The sequence below is a fragment of the Mercenaria mercenaria genome, chromosome 7, assembly GCF_021730395.1.
Source record: "Mercenaria mercenaria strain notata chromosome 7, MADL_Memer_1, whole genome shotgun sequence".
Taxonomy (NCBI): Eukaryota; Metazoa; Mollusca; class Bivalvia; order Venerida; family Veneridae; genus Mercenaria; species Mercenaria mercenaria.
In genome coordinates, this window is record NC_069367.1 from 7,783,949 (window position 1) to 7,799,360 (window position 15,412).

General features: G+C 35.1%; 1 protein-coding gene across 1 annotated transcript; it reads right to left on the minus strand.

Annotated features, from left to right (window-relative positions):
- Positions 1-58: 58 nt before the first annotated feature.
- LOC123554994 (uncharacterized) lies at positions 59-12,976 on the minus strand. Its single transcript, XM_045345491.2, has 9 exons — positions 12,937-12,976; positions 11,327-11,423; positions 9,699-9,838; positions 8,185-8,336; positions 7,418-7,530; positions 6,651-6,741; positions 5,461-5,614; positions 3,238-3,382; positions 59-297 (listed from the first exon to the last, which is right to left on the minus strand). The coding sequence occupies exons 2-9, from the start codon at positions 11,400-11,402 to the stop codon at positions 224-226; spliced, it is 945 nt and encodes a 314-aa protein (XP_045201426.2). The 5' UTR covers positions 11,403-11,423; positions 12,937-12,976; the 3' UTR covers positions 59-223.
- Between the last annotated feature and the right edge of the window lie 2,436 nt (positions 12,977-15,412).

Below are 15,412 nucleotides of genomic sequence, written 5' to 3' on the forward strand. Positions count from 1 at the left end.
GTCGTTTAATATGGCTGTTTACCTTTAACGGTAAGATAACCGACTACGACAACAAAACTATCGTTAAAAAAATTTATTATCTATGATAATTCAAAATATGTAGTCAAAACATGGAATAAAATATACGTATAAAACTATACACAACGCGACAAAACAACTGATAGTTGCATAGCGTAGCAAACGTCAGATGGATTTTCCATGTGCAGGGCATTTGCTGTTGGCATCAAAAGGCGCTTGATAGACGATTGCAGAGCACAAAGATCAAGGTTAACACAAAGGTCCATCCAACTGGAGTAACTGAAACAGAATGTATTTATATTTATTCATTAACTGTATGTAAATTAAGTATAATTGTTCATTATTGAGAACAATCATTTTAATTCAGTGAAGAATAATGAAAAATTGAAACTTGTTACTTGCATATGTCTTAGAATTCGGAAAAGGACTGCAGGAAGGTGCACCTTTAAAGATTTGATAAGACAATTTAGTCTTAGAACTGTAGATCTTTTTTTGTATTGGCAATGATTGATACCAGTGCTCTGTAACATAACTGACAAATAACTGTCGAGTTGGTTTAATAATTTCCCGCCATATGCATTTTTGACAGATTATTGGAAACAACTCTAAATGTTAATACGATGCCTTATGGTTTTTTTTATTTTACTTTACAACAAGAGCCATGTTAGACATGACTAATCCCCCCGCCGGGCATATTATAATTGAAGGCTAAAGCTCCTGGCAAGTTAGTGTCTGAAAGTATTAATTTTGGGGAAAGCTTTGAAGGACCTTTTAGCTGTGGTCCATATCAGGGGTTTTAAAGAGTGGAAGAAAGAATAAGTCAGTGGTGAGGTGGTTTACTGCTAAATTTTATTAATTTTCATGAACAGTATAGCTATGATGTTTTTCTATATGGCTACTGTAAAAAGAAGGAACGGAAAGCTAACAGGGAGCAAGAGTGCCAGAATGTCACAATATATGCCTGTTACAGCAAATTTCTTTACTGTAGCAGCTGTATTTGCAAATGGAATTTTAATTTTCTGGTTGTTTAGTAACCATTGTAAGTCTTTTGTTTTTCTAAGTCCACAAAAAAACTCCTTACCAGGTAGAGATACCTTAAAATACACCTAAAATTGGAAAGTAACATCTATGTTGTACCACAGAAAAGTGGTCTTGTTTTTTCCCTACGGTCAATTATAAAAATGTTACAATATAAGTTATTTATAGTAACAACTAAGGGAAGTTAATCTAAAAAAAAAAAAAAAAAATTGTAAGTCCACACAAAAATCTTTACCAGGTAGAGATTGGTCAAAGTACACCACAAAATTGGATGCAGCATGCATGTTGTACTACAGAAAAGTGGTCTCGATTTTTCCCTAGGACTAGTAATGAATAGTTACAATAAAAGCTATTTAAAGTAACAACAAAGGGAAGTAATTCTAAAGAAGGGAACTGCGCATGACACTTCGTCTTATGGTGTATAATTGTGCCAAGTTACATCAAAATCCCTGCATGCATGAAGAAGAAATGCTTCGGACAAAGTCATTCTTGTATCTGACCTTTGGCCTCTAAGTGTGACCTTGACCTTAGACCTAGGGACCTGGATCTTGCGCATGACACTCCGTCTCGTGGTGGTGAACATTTGTGCCAAGTTATATCAAAATCCCTCTATGCATGAAGAAGAAATGCTCCGGACAAGGTTTTCATTCTTGTATCCTTTGACCTCTAAGTGTGACCTTGACCTTAGACCTAGGCGACCTGGTTCTTGCGCATGACACTCCGCCTCGTGGTGATGAACATTTGTGCCAAGATATATCAAAGTCCCTCCATGCATGAAGAAGATATGCTCCAGACAAAATATTTTAAGAAAATATGATAAAGGGGAATAACTGAAAAAAATAGGCAAGGTAGAGTAATTGTTCTTGCACATTGCACTTCTACCCAATGTGTTCTATCAGTGTATGAAGTTTGAAGAAAATGCCTCCAGTACTTTTGGAGTTATGCTACGGACAACATTTTTAAAGAAAATAAGATAAAGGGGAATAACTCAAAAAATAGGCATGGTAGAGTTATTGTTCTTGCACATTGCACTTCCTCCCGATGTGTTCTATCAGTGTATGAAGTTTGAAGAAAATGCCTCCAGTACTTTTGGAGTTATGCTCCGGACAAAATTTTTAAAGAAAATAAGATAAAGGGAAATAACTCAAAAAATAGGCAAGGTAGACTTATTGTTCTTGCACACTGCACTTCCTCCCAATGTGTTCTATCAGTGTATGAAGTTTGAAGGAAATCCTTCCAGTACTTTTGGAGTTATGCTCCGGACAAAGATCGTTGCGGACGGACGCACGCACGGACGGAGAGCATTTCTAATATCCCCTTCGCCTTAGGCGGGGTATAAATAAAACTTTGGTAAATGGCTTATATAGACAGCTACAAGCCACCGAGTTTACTAGGCTTATAAGTGAGCAGGTGGTGAATATCGACCAGTCAAAACTTGAAAATTGAGTTCAGTTGTCGTGTGATAAAACACTGACTCGCGGTCAATAGTCAAAATTATTTAGCATCGGATTTTCAGTCCTCTGGCAATAGATTCGAATATTGGCCATCAACCATTTAAGTAAATAAATGAGCCGCGCCATGAGAAAACCAACATAGTGGCTTTGCGGCCAGCATGGATCCAGAAAAGCCTGCGCATCCGCGCAGTCTGGTCAGGATCCATGCTGTTCGCTTTCAAAGTCTATTGCAATTAGAGAAACCGTTAGCGAACAGAATGGATCCTGACCAGACTGCGGATGTGCAGGCTGGCCTGGATCCATGCTGGTCGCAAAGCTATTATGTTGATTTTCCCATGGTGCGGTTCAAATAGTATATGTTATCTATCATTCCTGTAAATTTATATAATAGTTGTAATAATCACAATATATTACTAAACGACAACCGAAGAATTTTTAACCTTTACCCTGCTATATTTCTAAAATGGACCGGTTTATCATTCAATTTGGGCAGTACCACTTACTATTCTAGTGGGTGTTCAGTGAAAATTTACTCTGACTGAATAGCGAACAGTGCACGGATTTTCAAGCTGATCTTGGTCTGCCCTGGTTGCAAAGGTAAAACCACTTGCAGCCCGCAGGCTAAAGATATGAAGTTTGATCTCTCGCTGTCCTGTCTCGAAATGTAAAATATATTTTAAATAGGTTGTAAATACTCTAAATATTGCAAATGAGAACTTTTAGTTACCTGTTATGGCGCTGTTTTCATTCGGAATCAGAACTGTCAAAACGTTGTGAACATTCCTTGGGTAAAATCCTTCAATGTCTGGTCCCGGGGCGGATCTTTTGAATATGTCGCCTACTTCTCTCTTTCTGGAACCTGCACATTGGGTCTGAAAGAAAATGTTTAGTTTTACCATACGCCTAACGTCATATTTCAGCTTTAACGGTGTGGTAGCGTAAACGCTTAGCTGTGCAAGCATTTTAGACATGGACAGGTAGAAGAAAAATAGAATAAATATTCTAGAAGGAAGGTAGCTCCTCCAATTAGAATTTGATCCATGACGACCATGCCCACACCTGTTCTACTTCCTTATGAATTGGTTAGCCTTGAAGTAGAAGTCGTATAGTTATTCATACGCATAAGTGACGAGCATTGTGTCTACTTGAAACTGATTCACGAGAAACGAAGCCTGGTTGCAACAGGATAGTGACCATCTAAAGATCCTTTAACTTGCTTTTAATCTATATAATTGTGAAATAGTCACATTAAGGTAGTTCTGCACGTTTGATAAACCGGAAGTGATGGCGTAACGCCATTTTTCTGGAAAACGTAGAATAAAGACTGGATTCGGCGTACGGAACAGAAAATCATTTTATGAATTAATTGCAACCTTTGAGTAAATTTATTACAATGGCACTGTTGCTATATTGTAAAGTCAAAATATGATATTAAAACATATCACTCGTTAAATAATTCAAAATAACGTCTTAAAATTAGCGTGAAATGTCCGGTTTACTTTAATCACGGTCAAATATCTCAAAAATAAGCACACGGACCTATATATTTTATTTCATCAAATTATAGGCCATGTCTTTATTTACAACTGTGAGAAGTTTCATCAAAATCTACATTGTAGAAAAATTTCTATTCGCGAAAATGTTATGAAAGTTATGATTTTCCCATAGACTCCCATTATGAAATATTGCGTGAGGTCCCTATTTTTCAAATCAGTCTAGCAAAAAATCAAGCACACGACCCTATATTTTTTATTTGCTTAATTTTCTAGGTATATTCTGAAGTTTTGAAAAATCACTGTTTAATCATATTCTACATTGTAGAAATAATTTCGATCCAAACGTGCAGAACTACCTTAAATAAGGGTAATAAGGTGGTTATCTTTCTGTGCTACATGAATGTTACTACCGCACATGGAAGGACATACTGAATTTTGGATATACTAAATTAGTAGTTTTCGTAGCCTGTCCAGTATTATTTCAGTGACAATGAATGCAGGTTATTTCAATAGTAAAAAGGAGTCCTTTTGGCAAGGATGCAAGAATTTGTTTTGTTTTTGGGTTTAACGCCGTTTTTCAACAGTATTTCAGTCATGTAACGGCGGGCAGTTAACCTGACCAGTGTTCCTGGATTCTGTACCAGTACAAACCTGTCCTCCGCAAGTAACTGCCAACTTCCCCACATGAATCAGAGGTGGAGGACTAATGATTTCAGACACAATGTCGTTTATCAAATAGTCACGGAGAACATACGCCCAGCCCGAGGATCGAACTCACGACCCCGCGATCCGTAGACAGACGCTCTACCTACTGAGCTAAGCGGGCGGGTTAAGGATGCAAGAAACGAATGTTCTAAATAGAGGTTTGATTAAATAAAACGTCTGGAAATTGAAAGAATTAAAAAGTTCATGAGTTTGTCGATGTGGTTTGACAATACGCGCCGTAATTTATGAATGACAAATTGCAACACGAGCTCCGCGTATTTAATGAATAACAATAGTTATAGCTTATTAAATTTGTATCGGGAAATAATTATTCACAAGTTCTGCAGCAGAAATACTGCGCGAGTTTAGGAGCGCATTATTCTTCCGCTAAGGAACGAGTGCATACATCCCGATGAAAGATGCCTTTTTATTACATACTTATCTACACGTATAAATGTAATGTAAATATAAAGAATTCAAAACCTTAATAAGATTTACAATACTGAACTAAAAGAATAAATGCAACATTACGCACCCGTTTCTGGTAAAATTGCAACTTAACGGGAAATAGAAACAAGTATGAAATCATACATTGTAGCAAGAACGAGACCTGTTTAAAGTCTTCAAGTGTATGTCCCAATATGAAAAATAAAACTGTCATTAATAATTCGTCATCTCTTTCTAAAAATGAAACGTATTTTATATTTCGTAAATTCACGCATCGACGGGAACAAAAATCTTTTTCTTACGTCGCACTGGGTTGAGCCGCTAGGACAGACCTTCAGGTCGCATGTCAAGAAAACTTGGTCGTTACTGTAGAACTTGAAAGCATCAATTATTGCAGACGCTGTTCCATTACCATTGTCTGTAAAATTGCTGATAAGTTCAGTGCTTACATGGCATCTGTAAAACAAATTAACTTAATGTTCTCATGTATACACGTTATTTTTTATTATAGCAATTTGTACAGTAAGTGACTATAGAATCAAATTTAGCTACGATTTCTTAAAACCATTTTTAATAAAGCATTTTTCGCTGAACAACCTGTAAAGAAGCGTTCATGTCATAGACCACAAAATAAAATTAATGAAAGTAAATAGAAGACGTGCTTGATGCTTTCCGGAGGAGCTATTTGTCCAATATGAACATGCAGATTTATGTAATCAAATTCTAAGTTCATTTTATGGTATCTGAAATTATTTCACGAGCAAAAACTTATATTGACCATTTAGTAACGTTGCTGTTTCTATCATGCATCACAGCATTTTTATCCTTCCGAAAGCTGCATGTCTGACAGTATTTTCACGTGTGTTTGCTGGTGTAGGAAAAGTTGTCTACATCCTTCTAAACGGTTACCTTTAAGCCAAATATTTCAATCCGCATCTCCAGTGACAGATTAGCACACATAACTAGTCCTTTTAAGGACGGTTGCGACAGTTTTGGGCAAAACAAATCCCAATTTGCTCAAACTTTGTATATGAACACAATGTTATGTCAGAAAAAGGCTTACAAAACACTGGTCACCATGCTTGTTCAGGCGTAATCTGCCATAGAATATGGAAATTTGAAGAAAAATCTAGTTTTAAGGGCAGATAACTCTTCAACAAGCACGGTGGTGTACGACTGCTTTTGCATTTTTTTGTTTCTAACATGAAACTTTGTTCATATACAAAGTTAGAACGAATTCCATTTTTTGGGAAATGTTTGCTGCGTCTTTCATACAAGAAGCGGCAGCAAGTGTCCTTCACCTTTGCGGACTGTATATTGTTCCTCAATACTTCAATGAGACTGCAAAGGATCAATTGAAATGCATATGACCCTTAAAAAGGTCACTTAAATCTGATCAAGGTTGTTCAAAACGTCAATTCATATAGATTGAATATTTAAAGCTTCTAGTTCGTGACCAAGAAAATGAAAGCAAGAAATTGAAAACATTTACCCTCCGATAGATATGAGGTCGACTTTATCCACAGCATCATAGCTTGTTCCAGGACTGGCTGTGCATTCGGTAACTTCTAGCGTGTACTGCACTGTAATACAAACGATATATCCCACAGGTAATGCCACAATTCAGTTTGGAACTAGATGTATGTCTTTAGGACATTAATGCCGCCATTTGTTACTGTTCTTGGTTTCACGACTCTTGTATGTTGAGATATAAACTTTTAAGGTTATTGTAAAGTATTCTGAAACCTCCATTCGGGTGAATTTGTATAGGGTTCGGTTAGAATATACCAAGCTGTTCATAATAAGTAGGAAAAAGTTTGAAGACTTATGTTTCAAAAATAATCTATATTTCATTAGATAAAACAGCTCCTCATCTTTCAAAATATATAATTAACTTTCAAAATATAGTTCATGTTTAGCGATTTGTGAGTCTTCCCCATTAAACAGGACTTTCTAAAAATAGAATGGAAATTTGTTGTTCCTTTCAAACCTTAAATACGTTGCAATAAATATTTGTTACTTATTTATAAACCTGAACCCATATAGTAAAACAGTTATTGACTCTTGGGCCATTGGATGTCGTGTGATATTCTCCGGAAGAGGAAATATTGGTGATATTGCCCTCTTCCGGTGAATATCATATCATATCCAATGGCTCAAGAGTCGATGACTGTATATTATACAAGTGAATATTTTTTTGCAGGAAAATCTGGTCCTGTACGAATGGTATCACTAATAAACCAACAAAGAAGACCGTACCTGGGAAACTGATTGTCCAGATGATTTGATCCCCGACAGTTACATAGTAACTGCTGAGAGCTGACGTTATATTGTAAGATGGATCAACAGACTGCGTCTCACCAATGGTCAAGCTATAGATAAAATGTGTTTGAATAAATTTAAATTTGAGTATTTTTAATATTCAATTTCAATTTTTAATTTGAATTACATAACAGATATAATGGCCCTATTATGTACGATAAAAAACCAAAGGAAAACTACCGCTTATCTATGTTAGTGTTAAATTTAAATTTAAACACGTTTTATGTTAAAATAGCGTTAACACACATTTGTTTTCTGTTAAAAACTTCTGTAGAATCTGCAGTTTGTAATACGAATAAAACAAAAGCATGTATTATTATTCCAACAATACACGATACCGTATGTTGTGTAATAGGGTGTTGTAAAAGAGTATTTACAATTTTATCCAGTATATTTCAAGACGTGAAAACGTTGCATGCATGCAAAATATACTCAGCGTCACTGAAAAGTTACCACCACCTTATTGACCCTTATATTCTGAAAACCGCAATAAACTGTGTTAAAAGCACAACGCGATGAGGTTCCGTTTGTTATCAGTTTGGTTGGTAAATTTGGCCAGGATACCCTCCCATAATGTACCTGCATCATTGATAACAATGAATTTTTCAAGAGCTTAGTTCATCCTCGCGTTTGGCTTACGTTTCCATCACTATCTTAAAATTAATGATTTGTATTCAAGGACTTGAAATAAGGAATATCCTTACTTGGCTGAAAATATTTCACTGACGTTATGTACGTTTCCTGTGAGTGGGATCTCGTTGCACGTAACTTTCACTGCCACCACGTACTTTCCCCCATGTAACGAATATGCCTCCATACCAGAATAGGAACCGTACGTGAGTAAAATTTCTGAATCCTGAATAAGTGAAAAATACAAGCGGATGAATCAATCTCTAAAAGCCCTGCTCCGCGGATATTCAAATTCTTTTATGTATATGCAACCCATGATTACAACTAGTAAGAATTAACGGCCACGCGCCACACTATTTCATAGTTCATAGTCAGGATTTTCATGCTTTTTCAGTGACAATTTAAGGTTGTAAGGTAGGACTGGAGCAGGTCTTTAAGGTAGTTCTGCATGACTGATAGTCCAGAAGTAACGTTATGACGGCATTTAGAAAACACACAAAAAAAACGTAGAGTAAAGCCTGAACACTGCATATAGAAATGAAAATCATTTAATTAATCAACGGCCGCGTTCGTCAACGCTCTAGGAATAACTTCGATGAGCTTCCCTAATGTAGTTCCGGAATATAAATTACCAGTTGTTCACTATGTATAGTACACGTTTTCCGAAATGCGCATTTTAGGTTAGAAATGCGCGATTGAAATGAGTAAGTACATTTTCACGTCCATGACCACGGTTCTTAACGTATACCTAGGACTAGGGTATAACATGTAGAGTATTTTTTTCTTTCCTCGGTCTGGTGCCAGACGCATTACTCAAGTACTTTTAGTGCACGAGTTGATGCGGGATTGTGGTTTAAACTGATATATGTATACATATATACATGTAATAGTTTACAGTTTTAATTTTTAGATACTCAAAAAGGTACATCTGGTTGGTTTTCGGCCAAACTTTTTTTTCTGAAAATGTCATTTGTGTTCACACTGAGTGCTTTGGAAATACATCAAACCGGATGATTTATATCAAGAAGGCATTGCAAAAAGTAGTTTGTCCAATTTTGAAGGTCAAAAGACAATTTTTCGTGTTTTCTCAAATAGTTCAGCTAAGCTTCTAAACAACTACCTTTTCGTCCAAATGTATACGTGATAAAATTATTTCTTCTACATTCCGAATATTGCTATGTACTGGATTTAGGAAATTATTCTGTACAAAACCCGCCTACACACTTTACAGAAAAACAATCTACATGTTAAACTAAGCAGTATTTATTCAACAATAGAATCAATACACTTTACCTCTTAATGATTACAATTCTTGTCAAATCGGCTTTAGTATCGGGCTATAAATTATGTTAACAACTTATAAAATGTTTAAGAATAAATTTCAAAACATTATCAAAAAACAGGATATTTTGCATACATTGGTAGTTCTGCGATGCATAAAATATGGAAAGAAAGATAGAACATTCTTTATTGGCTATTTTAAATTCAAATTTAAAGTCAACAAATGAGTAAAATTTCCGAAAGTTCTGTTTGGGAACTGTCAGATAAGCTTTAAAACTGTAAACGCATTTAGAAAAAAAGATCTTACTTTTGCACAGCCCGAGATTGTAATCGATTGAGCTCCTGTGCTCGTTACATTGCACTGTGTGGAATTCTGCATGGCGTAATAGTAAGAATTCGGAGGAAAACCGGAAATATGAACCTCGTTGTTCGAAGTGCAGTCGTAAGCTGAAAAAAAATGTATAAAGCATATGTAATAATCAAAATATAAAATGTACAATTGGCAACAGCTTTATCAAGGCAGTTAGTTGCAACATAGTTTCAGTGGTAGCTTAAGTATGCAGAACGAGTGTTAAAAACTAAACATTTTCCGCTTCCGAAGAACAAGAAATGTTGACTATTTTTATAACTGAACGAAACTTCTACTCCCGCACGATAATTTAAACGACGATTTTAGTACCATATTTTTTTTACTGAAAATTGACGTCACAGTGACAAATGACAGAATAAGCCTGTGATGTAAAGATGATCATTGCAATGTAGTGTACACAGAAATGCAACATCTTTCTTGTAGCTATAGTATGAACTGCTGAAAAAATATGAAAATCTGACTACAAACAAAAAATATATGACAATTTAAATATCACTGGAATGAAACGGCAGCCATATTGGGCACTGTGACGTCATTCTTTCCTTATGTTGGCATTACCAAATATGAAATTTATGGCAAAATTATGTTGAATACAATAATTTATGACGGAGCTTAAATTCAAGATATACACTTTCACACAGAACTAAGATTCACATTATGCATTCAAAATATGATTCTCTTTAGTTATTTAACGATTTATGATATAAAAAAATGATGATGACGTCACTGTGCCCAAAACCAATATTTTTAGCGGCTGAAGACATTCACAAACAAATGACTACATTCATTTGCTTCTAATCCGCACCCTTTAATGAATTATTAATTATTATTTCCCTCTGCAACATAATACAACCAAGCGAGGTTTAGATAAGCGGTTGTGGGCATTTCAATCTTTTTATGGACCTCTAAATCAATTACGTGCAAGAATTGTCTTTCGTGTGGTTATTTCTTCTGCAAACCTGTGTCTGTATTCAAGGTTCGACCTTAAAAACTGTCCTACTGCCCGGGGCAGGTAAAGGTGGTGTGCTGGCAGGCAAACAAAAAATCATACTCAGTTGCCCAACAGGCAAGTGAAATATAAGAAAGATCCCCAGAAATACTTCTCAGAAAATCATGTACCGTTTTTGTTGCTATACTGCATTGCAATATTTCATCGCATCACCATGTTACATTTAGGCAACCAAATATTGGGTTCGGGCAAGTAAAAATATAGTTGGCAAGTGCTGTACAAAATTAAGTCAAGCCCTGGCATTGAAAACGAAAACTATAGCACGCACCTTCCTAAAACAATCCGAACAGAACTAAGGTAACCGAGTACCTTTATAAATATTGAAACATATCGCTGAAAACTTGCGGGATGAGCAGGCAGACAGACTTTGCAGACGGAAGGTTAGATGGACAGAATGTTTTAACGAGTGTATACAAACAAATGATGCAATCAATCTCAGCAAAGAGGGAAAGACGTATACGGCAAGTATATTTCGGTTTAGAAAAAAAAATCTACTTAAAACAAACCTTCACCACATAATAGGATAATAGCAAAGTTTCCATTTTTGTATACTTACATAAAGAGTCGCTGCCAAGTGCTCCTGGCATAAGGACACATAAGACAAACGCCCTGATACACATTGTTGGGTCCATTCTCGTCTTTTTGGATAATGTCTGAAATAAAAATTTAAGTTGAACATAGGTAGTAAATATTCAAATACGAACACATTCATGAAAGTGAACTACTTTGAGCCCATATGATAGAGAAAAAATGTTTAAATTTCACACTATTTATTATATATACTGAAGGACTACAAAAACACTGGGAGCACGGCTCTGCGGGTAAAGCATGATTTTATTTGTAAAAGACGCGCCACAGAATAACTGTATTCTTTTCTATTTCCATGATGAATAATACATGACTAGCACGCAAAAATTGAGAAATACAATTATTTAGTTTCAAATTGACAGTGAAATATTAGGCCAAGACAATGTGTTAAATGTCTTAACATATTAATAAATTTATGTAGCAATATGCACAGTACTAGGTGTATTAAATTTAGTTTAGATCACACTTTGATTTTGCGTTGTAAATTAGTTAATTTTGTGTGTTTTTAAAGCTATACTGAAAAGAAATTGACTAAATAAGTTTGCAGATGAAGTTGTGAAAACATTCATTCGGGAGGAGCCTAAATTGTCCACATATCAGCTCGAAGTATAGCTGTATACCAGTTTTATCAGAACGATTTTCACGAAGTTCATGCGGGAGGAAAAGGTATGTCACTAGGTTGTGGTGTTTACATGTTTAAAATAACATTCGAATTTTAAAAAAAAGTTAAGACAAATCATGACAAAGAGAAGAGGACGTCTTTATCCAATCATATCTTAGAAATAAATCAATATCTACTTTTCAGGTGGTAAAATCAATAAAACAATCGCATAAGCCGTTTTTGTTCAAATTTCAACGTTATTTGGGGTATATTAGGAAGGATTTACAAGTGAATATATCACTGACAATTTATAAGATTTTAAAAATGCTTCAAATGTTTGTACCACATTTAAAAAAAAAATGAAGATACATCATTGGCAGCCCAAAAAAACGCCAGTCATTGCAAAGAATATATTTCAAGGGAGATAATTTTATCTGAAAAAAAAAAGTTTGGCAATGTGAGTGATATAGAGAAATATCTCACTAATATTTTTTCAGTATTTCACCAGTTAGCATAAAACGAATTTGTTTATTTTATAGGAAATTATTCTACATTTCTGCCGTAAAATTACTTGTTTATAAGTTTAATCATAAACTGTTGCCTTTACATACTAGTAGCAATTTTTAACTTTGCAACGGAAGACATTTTGGTATTTCAAAGCACGACTGCGTTGCTAAACAACAAAAAGAAAATGAGATGCTCGTTTTCTTTTAAACACAAAACTTTCGAGGCGAATATGGAAATGAACTCTTCATTTACAACTATAGCTATTTTAAAAAAATTATACGGTTAATCTGGTCAGTTGTAACTTTATGCTAAATACAATAATATCGAGACAGCGGACCTAGTACTATGTCTTACAACGTCCAATGTACTTTAAAATATATTCAAATGCATTATTTATTAAATCACCCTCGATGCTGTAAAAGTCGTAACTGAGCATTTTTAGATATCAAAATCAAAGAAAAAAAACTTACCTTTACTGAGCTGTTCCGTGTGTGACTACAAATAGATTTGTCCTGTCTGTTATATAGACATTATTTCCCGCGAAAAACTGCATGCCTTTCTCGCATACCCCGTGAAGTTAATGCAAATTTAAATGAAAAGGCCAAGAACTAATTTTGTGTTTCCAGTAACTTTCACATAATGCTTCGAATGTTGACAGAGAAAGTTGTGGGGGGAGGGGGGAGTGAGAGAGAGAGGGAGATAGAGAGAGAGAGAGAGAGAGCTATTTTGCAAAATAAATATGGGCTATTCCATGAGAAAACCTGTATTAGTGACATGATATGTTTATTGCGTAATAATTAGTTTAAAATACTGGAAAAATTATTGTGTTTTTTTTTATGTTCATGCAGAAACTTTTTTTATTTTGGTTGGGTTTAACGTGACTTCGGTGACTTACTTAAAATCATTGTAGCTCTTGAAACAGTGAATGTAATTACATCAAAATTTTAGATTTGAAAGGTAAAAGAATATTCTTCATGAATATTTTGTTATCTCAGTTTTGATTTTTTTTTTGTTTGTTTTTAATACTGGTTTTCTCGTGGAATGGCCCATGTTGATTTTTTTTACATAACCATCAAAAAGGTTTGTAACTCGAAATAAAAATCAAATGCTGTATGATTTTAATTATTTGGTGTGTTAGTGACCATCCACGGAAATACATTGAGTCGGCTAATTAACAGGGGATGAGGCGTTAACCGACTGCGTATACTTTCGTTGACGGTCATTAACAAACCGAAAAATTGATCTGTTGTATCGGCCGCTCATTTTTAGTCTCAACCGATGAATGACCTTCAATAGACAAAAAGAGGATCACCATGTGTCCATCTTTTAACAATTGAAAATCCTAGGATTTTGTAACAAGTAAATCATAGTGTTTGCAATACGCGTTCTTGCTGCCAAATACTCTGTGGGGAGGCTTCGGTTTCAAAAATGATTTACGCCAGTTAAGTAAAAACTTTTGCAACTGCGAAAATTTGCAAACTGGCTCTTCTTCTTTTATAATGTATAGAACAGTGCACTTGCCATGGTGCCAATGCCTAAATATACTCAGTTAATAAAGTCTCAACCCGGATATTTTGATTTCATATACCACGATAATAATTGCAATTTCTCACTTGTTGTTAAATTTTAGGTTACCAGTTTTATCACCGATGTTGCAAACGTTTCTTAAGTAAATGGATCCGTAATGGCGTTCGGCAATGTCCGTATGATTATGGATTTCCAGTTGGATAATCGTCATTCTTCGGAATTAAATATATAGTCTAAGACACACACACACACACACACACAACAGTCAGGATTCATGCTGTTCGCTAATGGTTTCTCTAATTGCAATAGGCTTTGAAAGCGAACAGCATGGATCCTGACCAGACTGCGCGGATGCGCAGGCTTCTCTGGATCCATGCTGGTCGCAAATGCACTATGTTGGTTTTCTCATGGCGCGGCTTATAATTTTATTTGCTACCTCATTGTCTACAAGGCAGTAAATCAAACAGCTAACATGTTTTACCTTGGCCTATTCTTTGTTTCATAACACGTAAATTGCACGGTAAAAACGTGAATCAGATCTGAAAAGGCGGGAAGACCCACCGCGCCATTGTTACCTATTTTTTTCTCCCACACGAACTTCGTGCAAATCATTCGCAATTCTACAAGATGACAATTTAGGCCATCCCTGAATAAATGTGTGTTCACAACTTTATCTGCAAAGTTATTCAGTCAATCTCCTTGTAGTAAAGTTTTAAAAACATAGAATATTAATTATCTTACACTGTGGAAACAAAGTGTGGTCTAAACTCACCTTAAAACATCAAGTACTGTGCATACTACTACATTACTTTAATAATATATTTAGACATTAAACACATTTCTTGGCCTTGTATAATGTAACTAGTTACTTGTTATTTCTCATTTTCTTCATGCAAAGCATGTATAACTACTATCACGGAAATACAAAAATAATGCAATTATTTTGTGGCGCGTCTTTAAAGGGACTAATTCACATATTTTAGGCAAAAAACAAAAATCTCTCAAAAACAAACTCCATAAAAACTGAGTACTCTGAAAGTTACTAGTGGTGCAAACTTATTGACATAAAAGCTTTTTGCAAGATATTTTTAGAAATAACCAGAACTATTGGACAGAAGGTAGTAAACTGTTGTAACGTATTTTTAATAAAAGCAAACAATTACATTTCTCTTGCATTTTTAAATCATCTTACTTTCATTTTCACCACCTTTATAATTTTTCAAGCGTCTGATATACATTCTATGGCAAACTTGGTGGAATTGAACATGTTGAAAATTTCTTCCAAACTGTGGAAGAGTACCTTTAAAACTGACCATATTTCAATACCGAGACTGGCCGAATTTCAACATTGTTTTGAAAGGGGTGCTTGACATGTATAGTCAATGTATATTTTAGTGTGTACGAACTATCAATACCCCT